This window comes from Aspergillus udagawae (assembly GCF_001078395.1).
Source record: "Aspergillus udagawae IFM 46973 DNA, scaffold_4, whole genome shotgun sequence".
NCBI lineage: Eukaryota > Fungi > Ascomycota > Eurotiomycetes > Eurotiales > Aspergillaceae > Aspergillus > Aspergillus udagawae.
The window spans coordinates 887,954-903,900 of NW_025091267.1; the positions used below are offsets into that span (position 1 = coordinate 887,954).

General features: G+C 50.1%; 7 protein-coding genes across 7 annotated transcripts; 5 read left to right on the forward strand and 2 right to left on the reverse strand.

The window, feature by feature from the left end:
* Nucleotides 1-30: 30 nt before the first annotated feature.
* Aud_005689 (serine/threonine-protein phosphatase) lies at nucleotides 31-1,448 on the reverse strand (the record flags this gene model as incomplete). The annotated part of the gene is made up of 3 exons (XM_043290608.1): nucleotides 31-33; nucleotides 88-1,363; nucleotides 1,432-1,448. 3 exons carry the CDS (start codon nucleotides 1,446-1,448, stop codon nucleotides 31-33), a joined length of 1,296 nt encoding a protein of 431 aa, XP_043146543.1.
* A 710-nt stretch (nucleotides 1,449-2,158) lies between these two features.
* Aud_005690 (uncharacterized protein) lies at nucleotides 2,159-2,569 on the forward strand (the record flags this gene model as incomplete). The annotated part of the gene is made up of 1 exon (XM_043290609.1): nucleotides 2,159-2,569. The coding sequence occupies one exon, from the start codon at nucleotides 2,159-2,161 to the stop codon at nucleotides 2,567-2,569; it is 411 nt and encodes a 136-aa protein (XP_043146544.1).
* Nucleotides 2,570-2,972: 403 nt separating this feature from the next.
* On the forward strand, nucleotides 2,973-4,339 carry alg3 (dolichyl-P-Man:Man(5)GlcNAc(2)-PP-dolichol alpha-1,3-mannosyltransferase; the record flags this gene model as incomplete). The annotated part of the gene is made up of 3 exons (XM_043290610.1): nucleotides 2,973-3,093; nucleotides 3,171-3,694; nucleotides 3,749-4,339. 3 exons carry the CDS (start codon nucleotides 2,973-2,975, stop codon nucleotides 4,337-4,339), a joined length of 1,236 nt encoding a protein of 411 aa, XP_043146545.1.
* A 169-nt stretch (nucleotides 4,340-4,508) lies between these two features.
* Aud_005692 (putative eukaryotic translation initiation factor eIF1a-like protein) lies at nucleotides 4,509-4,990 on the reverse strand (the record flags this gene model as incomplete). The annotated part of the gene is made up of 2 exons (XM_043290611.1): nucleotides 4,509-4,611; nucleotides 4,680-4,990. The coding sequence occupies 2 exons, from the start codon at nucleotides 4,988-4,990 to the stop codon at nucleotides 4,509-4,511; spliced, it is 414 nt and encodes a 137-aa protein (XP_043146546.1).
* A 649-nt stretch (nucleotides 4,991-5,639) lies between these two features.
* On the forward strand, nucleotides 5,640-7,148 carry Aud_005693 (putative MFS efflux transporter; the record flags this gene model as incomplete). Its single annotated transcript, XM_043290612.1, has 1 exon — nucleotides 5,640-7,148. One exon carries the CDS (start codon nucleotides 5,640-5,642, stop codon nucleotides 7,146-7,148), a length of 1,509 nt encoding a protein of 502 aa, XP_043146547.1.
* Nucleotides 7,149-8,832: 1,684 nt separating this feature from the next.
* pkcA (protein kinase c) lies at nucleotides 8,833-12,707 on the forward strand (the record flags this gene model as incomplete). Its single annotated transcript, XM_043290613.1, has 9 exons — nucleotides 8,833-9,268; nucleotides 9,379-9,645; nucleotides 9,713-10,294; nucleotides 10,350-10,745; nucleotides 10,819-11,247; nucleotides 11,315-11,864; nucleotides 11,932-12,133; nucleotides 12,185-12,590; nucleotides 12,646-12,707. 9 exons carry the CDS (start codon nucleotides 8,833-8,835, stop codon nucleotides 12,705-12,707), a joined length of 3,330 nt encoding a protein of 1,109 aa, XP_043146548.1.
* A 1,185-nt stretch (nucleotides 12,708-13,892) lies between these two features.
* On the forward strand, nucleotides 13,893-15,752 carry Aud_005695 (uncharacterized protein; the record flags this gene model as incomplete). The annotated part of the gene is made up of 2 exons (XM_043290614.1): nucleotides 13,893-15,078; nucleotides 15,136-15,752. The coding sequence occupies 2 exons, from the start codon at nucleotides 13,893-13,895 to the stop codon at nucleotides 15,750-15,752; spliced, it is 1,803 nt and encodes a 600-aa protein (XP_043146549.1).
* Between the last annotated feature and the right edge of the window lie 195 nt (nucleotides 15,753-15,947).

Genomic DNA, 15,947 nt, shown 5'->3' on the forward strand with positions numbered 1-15,947 from the left:
TAGAAGGGAAGACAAGTTCATCACATGGTATCACTGCGCATAGTTAGTAAACTCAGCGTGTCTCAGGGGAGAGCGGGGAAAACTCACCAGGAAATAATCAGCAACAGGTTTCTTCGCAGGCATGCCCCTCGTGTCCTGCGCGGCGGCCTCAAACACTCTGTACCTTCTACCAGGACTGACGACCCCTGAACCGCCGCCGTCGGAGACCCCATTACTCCGCCCATAATCACCGTTGCTTCTAGCAATCGTACCCCCGTTACTTGTATCCTCGCCGAGCTCAAGTATTGCAGCCACATTGCCACATCGGTAGCAGTAGTTAGGGGCTGACCAGACAGTGACGATCCCGCCGTCAAACATCTCCTTGTAGCCCTCCATGACGAGCTGGTGAGCTCTAGCGACCAGGGACAAATCATTCTTGTAGTTGAACTGCTTCACGATGTCTCCACCGAACAAAAAGCCTGCACCACGCGGACTCAATCCCCATCCTTCGATTTCGTCCGGGTCCGACCAGAGCAAGTCGCACATGGCGCCCTCATGCGGAACCTCTTGTTTTCTGTCAATCAGGCGAATCTTATCCACTGTATCTATCAGCGGCGAAAGGCCGCCGTGCACGCAGAGCACAGCACCGGTCCGACTGGTGTGGCTACCGGCTGCGTTGCCCGAAGCCCCAGTACCCGGTGCGCCGGATCTGGCGGGAGCCTGGCCAGGCGCAGCGGAGATATCCCTAGGTGGGGAGAGGTTTCTGGAATCAGTCGACGCGTCTGATGAAGATCGTTGTCGCCGTCTGTAGGTGCTCATTGTGACCTCTCCTCTCGAGTTGAGTACTTCCGTCTCCAATTGCGCCTCATCGATCGGCATCGTGGACTGGGTGGTGTCATTCATCGTTGAGCCGGTCGGTTCCAGTTCTGAGCTGGCCCCAAGCACAAGTGCGCCCAGCGCCAGATAATCAAAGACCTCGCAGCAATACCGCCACACATTGGCGCTGCCATATTTGCGAATGCATTCGTCGTAGAAGCCGTAGACGGTTGTGATCTGGCGAGACTCGTGATTTCCGCGTATCAAGGTGATGCGATCAGGATAGCGAACTTTGAGACAGAGGAGAAGGAGAAATGACTCGAGAGAATAGAACCCGCGATCAACGAAATCACCCATGAAGAGATAGTTGGTGTCAGGAACATCGCCCCCGACGCGGAACAGTTCCATCAGATCATGGAACTGGCCATGTATATCTCCGCATATTGTGACTGGAGCGTCCACAGACACGACGTTCCCTTCTTCTATCAAGATCTCTCGAGCTTTGTAGCACAGTTCGCGGACTTGGGACTCGGGGATCAAACGGCAAGCGCGAAGCTGCGCGATCGCCCTGATGAAAGCAACCAAAGTCAGTGAGGGACTTGAGGATACATGGCAAGCAAAATTCCCCAGTATTACCTGTCTAGATCACTCATAGTATTTCGAACTGGAGGAAAAGAATGAAAGGGATGATCAAGTCGGAGCGGGCTGGTGACCAATCGGTGGGTCGTCCTAGATCCGAGGGGGTCACGGAAAAATCGACTTAGCCTAGCCTGGGAAACCCAGGGAGCAAAGAACAAAAACGGAAGCGCTATATGCAGAAAAAATCAACAGTCATTTTCTTCGTAACTCGGGGGGCGAGCGAAAGAAACAGGGGTGGATGCAAGTGGTTTGCAGTCCAGATGAAGGAGCCCTGCAGCAACAGAAGCAGCAAAGTCCTGTGGCGCGTTCACAACTTCCATGACTGAGCGATTCGGGCCAATCACAACGCAGAGCGATAAGATAAGATCGTGACCGCCAAGAGCAAAGGTCGAATCCAACTCAATTCGCACTCTCCATCCGCTGCTGCGAGTTGTATTTCGGCGTCTCCCGCTTCAGCAACGCTGTCCATTGAAGAGAGCCATGTCTTTCTTGGGACATTCTCTGCTTTTTATGTGTTGATTCAATAACATTAAATCGAGCAACGATAAGGTGAGCTGTTCGTCCCGCTTGAGGAATCCCCACTCGGCTAATGAGTCTTTACATGTTAGCTCTTAGCACCACGATCTCTCCATGTCAATGTCATAGCGACGACTCTGGTATCAATCGCTTCGTTTGAATCACATCCGAAATGCCGCCTCATCTACATCCGCGGTCACGATCGACCATGTCGCTCTTTGCAGCGACACTCCTCGCATCGCTCTTTGTCGTTGGCATGCCGCATGTCTTCCCATGCCCCGCTCCGCGTCGTACGCTGGCGGATTCCGAAATGATTGTGACCGCCGATGGACAACAATTACAGAGAATTCGAAGAAAGAGAAGGAAAGACCCAAACATGCTCGAACAAGATGGAGCTTCAATACACCAAGCAAGGCCCCAGTCTTCAGACGAGGAGGTGTCGACATTCTTACAAATGGAGGAGGAAGCAGAACGTCTGGCCAATACAGGGAGGGAATGCCCTGTTCCTAAGCCCAAGGGCGTTTTGGGACAATTGTTAGGATTTCCAACTGCTGAGGGACAGCAGAAACAGCGGACTCTCGGGACTGAGTCGGTGGCCTCCCCAAACCAAGGAGGCTGATATTACAAATTGGTCCGCAATGGTCTCGGTGATCCTGTGTGATACCATAATAGGCAAAGCGCATTGATTTCAACCGATCGTGCAGTCTTCATGCCGTTACTTGTCCCACGAAAAAGGGCACAATTGCCTGCTATACCCATGTACAGATAGTGTAGATATTAGCACTTGTATCGGCTTTATGTTGATATACTTTTTGAATTGAATGAATGACACCTTATGGACTTTACTATCGTATGTTTTTTCCAGCTCAATTGGTTGGTTCTGCTGATGGCGGTTTCAATGGGTCTTCCACTCTGCCCGTCGTGTTCGGAGCTAAGCCGGAAAATGGCGAATGTCATTGGCTCCGCACTCTCAGGCAACCTGCAACAACAATGCAACTTCATATACCGTCGCTATCGATATAATGGACCTGAAGCACATTCTGCGCGATTTTTGTATGAACCCCAGGCATACAAGATGGGTTGCTCCTCTACTTATTCTGGGCGATGCCGTCCTTTGCGCACTAATCATCTGGAAGGTCCCGTGTGAGTTCAGCATCATGTTCTAGAATGTCAGGAACATAGCTAGCTACAGAGAGCTAACATTGAACGCTTGGATGCAGATACTGAGATCGATTGGACGACCTACATGCAGCAAATCTCACTCTATATCTCAGGCGAGCGCGACTACACCTTGATCAAAGGGTCTACGGGGCCTCTGGTGTATCCCGCCGCCCACGTGTACATTTACAACATCCTTTACCACCTTACGGATGAAGGACGAGATATCTTCCTCGGACAAATTCTGTTCGCTATTTTATATCTGTCTACCTTGACCGTCGCGATGACCTGTTATAGACAGGCCGGAGCCCCTCCGTATCTCCTAATACCCCTTGTGCTTTCAAAGCGGCTTCATAGCGTTTTCTTGCTGCGCCTATTCAACGATGGATTTGCGGCTTTCGCCATGTGGGTTACTGTCCTCTTGTTCATGAACAAGAAGTGGACCGCTGGAGTCATTGTATGGTCTACAGGTGTTGCTATCAAGATGACGCTGCTGCTTCTGGCTCCTGCTATCGCAGTTGTGCTGGTGCTCAGCTTATCCCTTGGACCAAGTATTCAACTAGGACTTCTTGCGGTGCTCATCCAGGTAGAAAGACTCCCTTTTTGTTCGAGGGAAAGAAATGGCTAACAAGGCGAGTAGGTCTTACTTGGAATACCGTTTCTGCAAAACAACCCGACGGGATATGTTTCGCGAGCCTTTGAGCTGACCAGACAATTCATGTTCAAGTGGACAGTCAATTGGAGGTTTGTTGGAGAAGACCTATTTCTATCGCGCAAGTTTTCCCTGGCCCTATTGGCATTGCACATTTTGCTGTTGGGTCTGTTTGTTGCCACAGTTTGGCTGAAGCCGTCTGGATCAAACCTGCCAAGCTTCCTGCATAGATTAAGCCAACGACGCTACCACACAGTTCCCCTTTCCAAGTCTTTCATAATGACGGCAATGCTGTCATCACTTGCGATTGGTCTGCTGTGCGCGAGATCGCTGCATTACCAATTCTTTGCTTATCTTGCTTGCACGACACCCTTCCTTCTTTGGCAGGCGGGCTTCCATCCGATCCTTGTATACATCGTCTGGGTGGCGCAAGAGTGGGCTTGGAACACATATCCTAGTACCAACACGAGTTCTCTAGTCGTGATCCTCTCACTCGCTGCTCAAGTATTCGGTGTGCTCGGCAGCTCATTCAGTCGCAAGCATCTGGATCAGAGTAGCCAAAAAGAACATTTGCAATGAATCTGACATTCAGCCCTCGTGAGGGAGTTGCTGCAAAGATCCCTGTTTACTTGCTTCCCCCAACCTTTTTGATGATCGATGGATCCACAAGTAAACCATTCCTTGCCAGGGGGCCAGGCAATGGTTGAGCTGAAGGCGAGTCGTTTGGGTGAAGGCTTCGGAGGTTTAATCACGCATCCGACTCGTCTGACGAAGGCATCTTGCCCACATTCGACTCGTCTTCCTCATCAGATGATTCCATGGCAGTTGGTTGCTTGACGAACTCTTTTGGCCTATGGGAACTGTCAGCATATCGCATAGACCGCAGGATGTCCCGCCTTCATAGTAGCATCAGACTGACCAAAAAGGAGCTTTACGCCAGGCCTTTTCATCCCTGACGATGTTGATGATTTCTCCGCCGAGCTTATTGTCTCTATCCTCTAAGGCATTCGTGTCAACCACGACATAGGAACCCCGCTTGATCCAGATTGTGGATCGGAACCGCGCAGGCAATTCTACCAGCGCTCTCGCCTTCGAAGGATATTCGACCAGGTAGACATTGTTCCCAGTGGCTTTAATGACTCGGCCAATTTGTTGTCCTTGAGCAAGCTCATCAGGCGGGAACAAAGTCTCTTCAGCTGTAGCAAGCACCTTTCTTCTTGGAGGGCCCATGGCTTCTTGAGAGAGCAAAATTGATGACGCAAGCAAGAACCCTACTTTGACTTCACTCTGTATATTCAATTCAGTGTTGAGTTCAATGGCTGTCAAATCTCAGGCACAATTTTTTGACAATTGCTTATTGTTTGTCAAAGTGGTGGAGTTGACAAACAGATGAAATACAAGATTAAAAAGTAAAAAAAACTTTACTGTGGCGGGGATAGACTACTGTGGAGCTTTATCGTAGGTACCTTTCCCCCTCATCCCGCACCTATCGCAAGTTCCCGACGACCATGATGATTGGAGCATGAATAGTTCGTCGTCCATACAGGCTGACGACATATGCATTGTGAACCATCTGTCCCTTAACGATTGGAAAGATGGCAAAATAAATTGCCAGCTGACAACGCACTAAATGGCTCCCCTTTGTGTTCTGGAACCTCGATGAACTTAGCACCCCTATCATGAAGATATCTGACTTTGAGTCAGCTGGTCGTCATCGGAACTCATTTTCCAAAGTCGATTATAAATGTTAATGTGGCACCTCATGGGCTTCTCAGATTTCTTTTTTCACGCTCTTTTCCACGGGAATTGTTCGACTTCTCCAGCTGCATTCAGATATCACTTTCTTGATATAGCTGGATTAGGATAACACACTCTCATCATGTCTTCCTCAGCCTTTGGGGCTGTGGTGCGGTTCGAGAGCGCCTCACCAATCGCTAACCCTGCGGCCGTGGTGCGAAAAGATAGGCAGGGTATCGCTCGCACTCCCTCCGAATACGAGCTCGATCATATGCGCGAAAGTCGCCAGTCTCATGCGTCAGGGCCAAGCACCGGAGTTCGCATGCCTATCACACCAGTCACTCCCGGCGAGTTGGAGAGCCTTCCGGGCTCACCTGCAGGAGACGGTCCTATCGATGCTATCGATGCTATCGATCCACTGCCAAATCCCACCTCATCTGCGACAACTAGATGGCGACTTTTGAGTGCTTGTATGATGAATGTGGCCAATGGCTTGAATGACAGCGGCCCGGGTGCTCTGATTCCGTACCTTGAGAAAGACTACAATATCGGTTACGCAGTCGTGTCTCTGATTTTTGTGACTAATGCGCTGGGTTTCATACTTGCTGCGCCAGTCACACAATTATTTGAGGCAAAACTCGGGCGCTCAAAATCTTACGCCTTATCAATGAGTTTGTTGGTTGCAGGATATGTGATCATTCTCTTCAAACCGCCATTTCCAGCCGTCGTGGCCAGTTTCTTTCTGCTGGGATTCGGAATCGCGCTGAATTTAGCCTTGAACAATGTTTTCTGTGCGAACTTAGCGAATAATACGGCTTCTCTCGGCGCCATGCACGGCGCCTACGGCATTGGGGGGATCATGGGACCTCTAATAGCGACGGCCATGGTATCCGACGGGGTTCAGTGGTCCTTTTACTACTCCATCAACCTCGCACTAGCAGTGTTTAATCTAGCGTTTGCAATGTGGACCTTCCGCGGGTATGAAAAAGAGCTGCCGATTCAACTTCTCACCGCGCTTCAGCAGACGGCTTCACAGCTGGAGCATGGTCATAATGTGGCTAGCAAAAAGCAACTATTGAAGTTAGCAGTCAAGAACAAGACGACGTTACTCGGGGCTCTTTTCATCTTTGCATACCAGGGTGCAGAGGTTTCTATCTCAGGCTGGGTTGTCTCGTTCCTGATCAGCTATCGTAAAGGAGATCCCTCCCATGTCGGCTATGTCAGCGCCGGATTTTGGGCGGGTATTACCCTTGGACGCTTTGTGCTCTCGCATCCGGCGCATATGGCTGGAGAAAAGCTTGCGGTTATTTTGCTGGTTGTGGGATCTGCTGCTTTCCAGCTTATGACGTGGCTTATTCCAAATGTCATCGGGGACGCGGTTTCTGTGGCTATTGTGGGATTGCTGCTAGGTCCCGTCTACCCTTGTGCTACAGCGGTCTTCAGCAAGTTGCTTCCTAGAAATATTCAGATCTCTAGCTTGAGCTTTATCAGCGCTATGGGAAGTAGTGGTGGTGCCGTTGCGCCTTTCTTCACAGGCTTGCTGGCGCAGAGCGTGGGAACATATGTTCTTCACCCAATCTGCATTGGATTATATGGTGTGATGCTTGTGGGTTGGGGCTTGATGCCTAAGGTCTCCAAGAGGTCTGAATAGAGTTGCTTGGATCGCCAAACTAATGAGGGAATGGGTTATGCTGAGTTTTATGGTGTTACTGGAGGGCCGGTACTTCACACAACTTCTGGGTCTAATGATGCAGGAAGACTTTTTCGCAACAGCGCATCCAAATCCTCAGCCTCAAAACGCCAATGGATAGTACTTCCGGTGATCAATGTTCAGCATATTCAGATTTTCTCTGACACTAGCTCAGAGATGAGAGGTAAACCAGGATCGCCCAAGCAACATTCCGTTGCTGGGAAGGAGCAGTATTCATTTCTGACCATGACATACAAGGGGCAAACATGACCTTATCTGAAGAGCCTCTCATCTCCTGTGCTTGCTTGATGTGTCAGCTTCCCACTGCAGGCTGGATCTTTCTGTTTGCCTAGTTGTCTTCTCCTGGTTCTGGCTGGCATTCCTCGCTTCTCTTGACCTGGCCCAGGAATGTACCTCCAGAACACACCCGCCGCCCAACCTGGGGTGAGCTACTAAGTCCACAGGAGATCATGTGTGACTTAAACTTACTTTACTGCAAGAGACAGGCCGCATAGAGGAGCCACATGATTGTTGGGGACGTGCTCGAAGCTCGAAGGTTTATGGATGACTACGGGCAAGTCAGGTCACCACAAAATATCTGGCTGGATGGTGCTACGATGGTGCTTTGGGGACATTGTACAGAGAACAGATTAGATCCCTTGAAAATAAATATCTCCTAGCCAGCTAGGATTTGGCACCTGTGGATAAGTCACCAGATACGTTCACTGATTCAGGACTCTTTGTGTTCGTATGTACATTCGGAGTCTTCTATATGAAGCTGTTCGTGCTGTGGCATCAACCAAGCGACCCAGCTGCTCCCCATGATATCAGATTGTGAAATGAATCAGATCTTCCTTCTCAAAAACTTTTCGGAAATCTCACCTTATATGCCACAGCCAGGCCAGCCCGTTATTTCTTCCCATTGCCGCCTTCTCACAATAGTATAACATCACTGATTGTTGCCCCCGTGTCGAATTAAGGCGTATTTCAAGCCCCTTCCGGTCTCGTCGTAGCTGCTGGCCTATTTCCAGCAGGAAAACATCAATTATTCACCGTATATAGATACTCAGGTAGGTAGCCTCAACAGTTCGCTACCCAACCAGAATACTAGGAATATTATTCCCCATCATTCCATACCCATTTTGCTGGCGGGCGGTCAAGCCAGATTCCCACGAATCCGAGTTCTGGCAGGACTCAAGCACAGCCCAGTTCATCGGCCTAAAGAGGGAGAAAAAACCGTCTTGAGAAAATCAACCTTGCTTTCCCTGGTTGTCGATCCAGGAGCCAAGCTGTTTCACTTCAATCATCTTCTGATCTTTCTTCAAGTTGATTGGGGAAGAAAGAAAGAAAGTGATTTTGTCATCGAGCTGGGCATTGGTTCACGTTTCCCGAGTGGCATCTTTGTAAGGTATTATTATTGACTACTGTTAGTCCGCCCTCGTTGCGATCCATCTGCCCCCCTCCTTTGCACCTGTCAACAAGAACCCCGCGACGGTTCTATCAGCCTCCCACACTTCCCATCCATATATCCTCACCTCTTCCATTCGATCGTTTCCCCGGATTCGTACTAATTTTCCATCGTGTGACTAGGTTCGAAGTCTCTCGAGAAAACACGACTTTCTCGTCTTCGGACCACCTTGCCACTATGGACGGGGACGACCTTATTGCCTCGGTCTACCGCAAGATCGAGCGGGAGAAGGCTCTCATCACTGCCGCGTCGAACATGCGCCAGTCGACCGATAACCCGCTCGTGCAGCAGAGAGTCGATGCGAATATTCGCGATGGTCGGAAAAACATCGCCTATCTCGAAGAGAAGATGCGGGAGCTGCAGCTCCGACAGATGAAGCAAGAAGGGGCTTCCCCCACAGACAAACGACTTCCTCCGAATCCTGACGGGTCGGGCCCAGTTCCTCCTCCGAAAGATTACGCATCAGGCTATCCTGGTCACGAGAAGGAGTATGGGGATGCTTCCGGGGCATATCCGCATGGAGGGGCAGGGTCCATGCCGTCCGGAGCGCCCTTTGCGGATCCTCGTCCTTTTGCCCCCATTCCAAAGGCCCGGCCGAATTATACTAAACTGGGTAGGTTCTACTACTTGTTTGCTGTGCGGAGCGATGTTGTAACTTGTTTGAAGTGTTTTTCGCGGAGATCGCGTGAGTTCGTCTACTGACTTGGGACCGTTTGCGTATAGATCTGATCAAGTACGACACTCCTTATCTTGGACCGAAGATTCAGCTCATGTTATCTCAACTGGAATTTAAATTGAGCGTTGAGAAGCAATACAAGGCCGGTATCGAGAAGATGGTCCGTTTATATCAAGATGAGGGCGATAGGAAGAGCCGACAGGACGCAGAGGGGAGGCGAATCGAGAGTAATCAGAAAATTCAGCTGCTCAAGCAGGCTCTCAAACGATATGAGGACCTTCATGTGGATATTGAATCTGCCGAAGCACCTGACGGTACGTCGCCAGCCACTGCTTGTTGCCCGGTCTTCGCAATCTGCGGTTACTGACTTGCTTTGACCAGACGAAAGCTTGAGCACACCAAACCTGCGCAAGCCGTTGACCGGTCTATTAACATTGCGTATTCATGCTGTGAAGGATGTCGATCATGCTGCCAGCTCAAGGTTCTCCAGAGGTCCTGAGACTTTTGTCGTTGTCAAAGTAGAGGATGCCATCAAAGCGAGAACGAAAGCTACCAGAACCGACAAATGGCAAGATGAGGGGTTTAACATTGACATTGACAAAGCGAATGAAATTGAGCTTACCGTATACGACAAGTCGGGCGATCGGCCCACCCCTATTGGCATGCTCTGGGTGCGCATATCTGACATCGCCGAAGAAATGCGCCGCAAGAAGATCGAGTCGGAGTTTAACGCCTCGGGCTGGGTCTCTGCAGATAAGATGGACCATGGGGGCGCACATGGCAGGCAAGACGCTGGCGGAGCGCCGGGCTCGTCCAATCGACCACCCTCTGGGGGTCATCCTGGCGGTCCAGGTCAAGGATATGCCGGTGGTGCTCCCGGCGGCCCTTCCGCAGGCCCGGTCCTGATCGACACTTGGTTCGCGTTGGAGCCAGTTGGTCGTATCCACCTGACGCTGAGCTTCGGTGAGTACCTGTATACCGCGATTTTTACTACTTCAGCGCACTGACGTATTTATAGCCAAGCAATTGAAGGATCGCCGCCCTTTCGATATCGGTCTCAACCGTCAAGGTGCCGTCCGACAGAAGAAGGAGGAGGTGCACGAGAAGCAGGGTCACAAGTTTGTCACGCAGCAATTCTACAACATCATGCGCTGTGCCCTTTGTGGTGATTTCTTGAAATATGCTGCCGGCATGCAGTGTGCCGACTGTAAATATACCTGTCACCGAAAGTGCTATCCAAAGGTCGTCACCAAATGTATCAGCAAGGCCAACTACGAAACGGACCCCGACGAGGAGAAGATCAACCACCGTATTCCGCATCGCTTCGAGGGATTCTCCAACATCTCGGCCAATTGGTGTTGTCACTGCGGATACCTGCTTCCTTTCGGACGAAAGAGCGCTAAGCGCTGTACAGGTATGTCTTCCTTATGACACTAGGGCATTTTTTTCAATACAGGATCTGACATATATTTGCGATTCCCTTGCAGAATGTAGTCTTACTTGCCATGCTCAATGTACCCACCTTGTCCCTGACTTCTGTGGCATGTCCATGGAAGCGGCCAACCAGATCCTGGAAACTCTCATTCGAGCGAAGAACCATAATAAATCAGCCTCTGTCAGTTCCGGTCTGAGTGGACGTACCCTTCGACCAGGAGGTCCCCCCCAAGCCCCTCAAGATAATGCTACTCTCGCCTATCCGCAAAAGCCAGTCGAGGGTGCCTACGGTGCCCCTCAGAGGCAGCCGTCCGCTGAGGCTATCAGCGCCGCAACCAACACTTATATTCCTCCACAGTCACCGACAGCGGCTCAGCGTCAACACCTGCCTCCGCGAACTTCTTCCTCGCAGAGCCCCGCAGCCGCCGCCGCCGCCGCCGCAGCCGCAGCCACTGGCCTGCGTACGCCCCAGCAAGTATCAGGTACGCTCGGTCAATTTTCGTTGCACCACCAGGTGCGCAGCATGTGCCCTTGCTTACCGTACTCTAGATCCTAGCCGTCCAGTGCAACCACCGCCGTCCTCGCACGCCCACTATGACCCTGCCGCGTATGCATCCTACCAGCAAGCGATCCCTCCTCAAGCAATGCAAAAGATGGGTGCACCTTATGGCATGCCTCAACAGCCGCAGCAACAGCAGCAGCAAGTCGTTGCGCCAACGCAACAACAAGTTGCCGTGAAGGAGGAAATTCCTCCTCAGCAACCCAAAGTCAGAATTGGATTGGATCATTTCAACTTCCTAGCCGTTCTTGGTAAGGGTAACTTCGGAAAGGTCATGCTAGCAGAGACAAAGAGCACCAAGAAGCTTTACGCCATCAAGGTGCTGAAGAAGGAGTTCATCATTGAAAATGATGAAGTGGAGAGCACTAAATCCGAAAAGCGTGTCTTCCTGATCGCCAACAAGGAACGCCATCCATTCCTTCTCAACCTTCACGCGTGTTTCCAGACAGAAACTCGTGTGTACTTTGTTATGGAATACATCAGCGGTGGTGATCTGATGCTTCACATTCAACGCGGTCAGTTTGGGCTGAAAAGAGCACAGTAAGTTGAGCACATAGAACCGCACATATCAGAAAATTTCCGGAAAAACTAATCGCGCAATTCACAGGTTTTATGCTGCCGAAGTTCTGCTGGCTCTCAAGTACTTCCATGAAAACGGAGTTATTTACCGTGACTTGAAGCTGGACAATATTCTCCTGACTCTAGATGGGCACATCAAAATTGCCGATTACGGTCTCTGCAAGGAGAATATGTGGTATGGAAGCACCACCAGCACATTCTGTGGAACACCCGAGTTCATGGCACCTGAGGTGAGAATCTTCGCCTTTCAAGCCTTTGCATCGTCAGTTAACGCTTTACAGATTCTGCTGGACAAAAAGTATGGCCGAGCGGTCGATTGGTGGGCATTCGGTGTCCTGATTTATCAGATGCTCCTGCAACAGTCTCCTTTCCGTGGTGAAGACGAAGATGAAATCTACGATGCAATTCTTGCCGATGAGCCTCTCTATCCAATCCACATGCCTCGGGACTCAGTCTCTATTCTACAGAAATTGCTCACCCGTGAACCTGAGCTGAGATTGGGATCTGGGCCCACAGACGCTCAAGAAGTCATGTCGCATGCCTTCTTCAGGAACATCAACTGGGACGATATCTACCACAAGCGTGTTCCTCCACCTTTCATGCCGACGATCAGCAGCCCCACTGATACAAGCAACTTCGATCAGGAGTTCACGAGTGTGACCCCGGTACTCACGCCCGTGCAGTCAGGTAAGATATCACCCGTAGGTATTGGCTATTTCAAGGCTAACGATGTCATTGCTAGTCCTCTCCCAAGCTATGCAGGAGGAGTTCCGCGGCTTCTCGTACACTGCGGACTTCGCTTAAGATACTCGGTCTTGATTGAGAATTATCGTGACATTGCCTTCACTGCTCATTCGTCCAACGAGATCTTTGGAACCCTTTGCTTTTTGACTTCTTGACCAATCGCTGGTCGCCGTGAGCACTTTGTTTTCGCATTGGAGATTTTTCTTAACATACCCATGAGAGTTTTCAGAGCTGGTGTGAGCACTTTTACGGCCTTGATGAGCGCGGATCGAATATACGGCTTGGTCCCGGGGTCTCTGTCTTCCTCATTCGTTTTAAAAATATTTAGGGCTAATCGCTTTAATCCTGAAGAATTCTAGTTTACCATTTCTGAGATGTGGCTATGCAATGCTCTCCGTTCGATGATTGTCCTACCTTCTGATTTGAAAGAGGTACTGGCGCTTTTCCGTAGACGACGGCTGAGAGGCAAGACAAGGCAGGGTTTTGTGGAGGTCCATTAACATTTACCGCGCTTCAGGACTTCCAGCCAGTGTTGTCTCCTGATTTATGGAAGCGTATGCATAACACTATCAGCTTATATTTCCTTGGTTTCATCTCGTAAGGAGGTTCGCGTTTCAAGTCTCTTTGTGTTGCTCCATGCGAACGTCGATAATGGTCTGGATGCAACACATGCACTGACGCCATATTGCAAAGATGATCACTGGTATGGTAGAGTCGAAGACTCGGTTCTCTCTCTGTCTTTTAGACTAATCTTTGGCATTGGCATCGGCGTCTTCGATATTCTTTGTCTGTCAACACACTTTCTCGAGTCTAACAAAGAAAGACACCGTGCGGACACTAAAGATAGAATTATCTTCCATATTTTTTTTATCCTACCATGGCACTGCGGAATGCACTCGTTCTTTCAGACGATAGCCATTCTAGTGTCTTGTGCCCTTCTCGAGGGCGAGTGGAAGATGGACATAATGCGTCAGTCTCCACCAAGCTCATCCTCGTGTCACTCTTCCCAGGCGAAAACCTGTACCTTCTGAGTCTTCTGAATCTTCGCTATCCTCTTGCAAAACTCTTGAGACCATCAGTGATTTTGATACGAATAGAACTTTGATTCCTCATCAGATAAGTCATTACGAATACGAAGCTGAGTCTATTGCCCCTTGGAGTGAAACGAATGTGAGCTACACCCTACCACCGACGGACACAACGACAGGAGCTATAGTTACTAGACAAGCAAAGCAAGCTACGAAGATGTCAGAATACGCCGCAATCCCCAGAATTCGAAGGAAACGAGTTACGAACCGCAAAGACCTCGATGACGAAGAAAGCCTCAACGACGACTTGATGGGTCCGTCGGACATGGAAAGCACAGGAGACGCTACTAGCAGGAGAGCAAACAAACGCCGCGATCTGGACCCTTCGTATGACCCAAATCAAGATGACGATGACCCGGATGAAGATGATCAATTCACCCTAAGGATTCCCAAAGATGGTCGGAGAAAACGAGCTCTCGACCCGACGTATACACCCGGCAAGGACGACGCCGGTGAAGATGATGACGATGAACAACTTCCTAGGGGCTCACAGCGAAAGAAGAGAAGACCTTTACACCCTGCCTTCGTTCCTGACGAATATGACGACGATGACCAGGACAAGTTCCTGGGTTCATCGAAGAGGGGCAAGGGCAGGACTACAGACAAACGAACCTCGAAAAGGAAAGCGACCTCTGATATTGGAGTTGGGAATCTACCTACTCCTAGCAAAGACACACCTTCTCGAGCCGCGAAAAGGATGAAGAGTAAACCAACACCACCTCCAAGAGTCCCCGTTCCTCCGGCTCTCACAGATCCTCAGCCTGATAACTCTGACGAAGATGTGGTCACTAAAAATCCGTGGGAGCTTGTAAACGCCAAAACACAGCCAAACCACCCCTTAGTGTTGAAAGCCATGGAGATCCTCAACAAGATCGCGGATGATAGAAACAAAGCTTTCTTCACGCTCGCCAAAGCTCATCAACGCTCTCGAGAAAGCTATCCTGCCCGCTTGGCAGATAATACAAATGACGTGGCTCATACCCAGGGCAAGGTAGACTCTTCACGAAAGAGATCCCAAAACTGTGACGCCGTTGTGCGGCATTCTGACTCTGGCGCGCGAGTAGGCGATACTCTAGCGATTCAGAAAGATGAAGCAAACGATTCGGTACCAGATCTGTCCCTGGAAAGAGCAAAGCGCTGGGCAAACGCTGTCAATGTGCCCAAGGGTCTCTGGAGCGAAGCGGAGAGACAACTTTTCTATCGAATTGCCATGAGGGGTTTTGAACCTTTGCTTCCCAAGCAGTGGCATTACGACTTCTCCACATTGCCCAATCCCCTGTTCGCTGTTTCTGGTGAGAAACCGTCGCCGTTGATTAATACAATCAGAGGCTCGGAGTTCTACGGTAAGTTGGAGCTCAGCCATGCAATTTGCCTTTGATAGTCCGCTGAGTATGTTGCAGCAATCAGGTCACTTTCTGTTCTATTCTCTCTCGGCGGCTATGTGAGAGACTGCAGCCTTGTGCATCGTCGACCTGAGCCCATCATAAAACGAGCTATTAGCAAGTACATTCGCTGGGCTGTGTACGACGCAGGTCTACATGTTAGCTCAAATGCAATACCCTTGTATGCAATAGGCGCTAGGAAGAGAGGAGAAAGTACCGTCAAGGCTGTGGTGAAAGTGAACCAACATCTACAAAAGCTGGCGGATCGATTTCGAAGTGCCTATGGCCTTGCATCCGCTACGAAAGAGCTTGTGGCACCTGCCAATAGAGCAAAAACAAAAGCATCGAATAGGCCCCCTCTTCTTACAGGCTTTGTTATCAGCGGCCCAGTGGTCGCCATCTTGACCCTGAACACCGACCCTTCCGCCGCAAAGGGTCAACGGGGAACTGAAGACAGCCATTTCATTTGCCAACTCGATCTCAGTGAACAGGGTCAAGATGTGTGGAACTCACTTGCAGTGGCAATATCTGTCATGCATATCCGCAACACCATGATGGAGCTTGCCGAGCATCATTTGGCAGGTTTGTGCAGATTTAATGCAGATGCACATGTGGTAGTGGACCAAGACCTGTGAGCATCATGTTTGGCGCATATAGCTACATAAATTCGTCAGAGCTCAGTTGGACTCTGGGCCATCCTTCCTCTAACCAGCATTTACCGAATTCAGTGATTTGTTTTTATCCCTGGAGTTAGCGAAATATATGTAACTCGATACAGCCATATGCTACTAGCAATCGATCACCTTATAGTAGTGCAAACCAAACTTAGC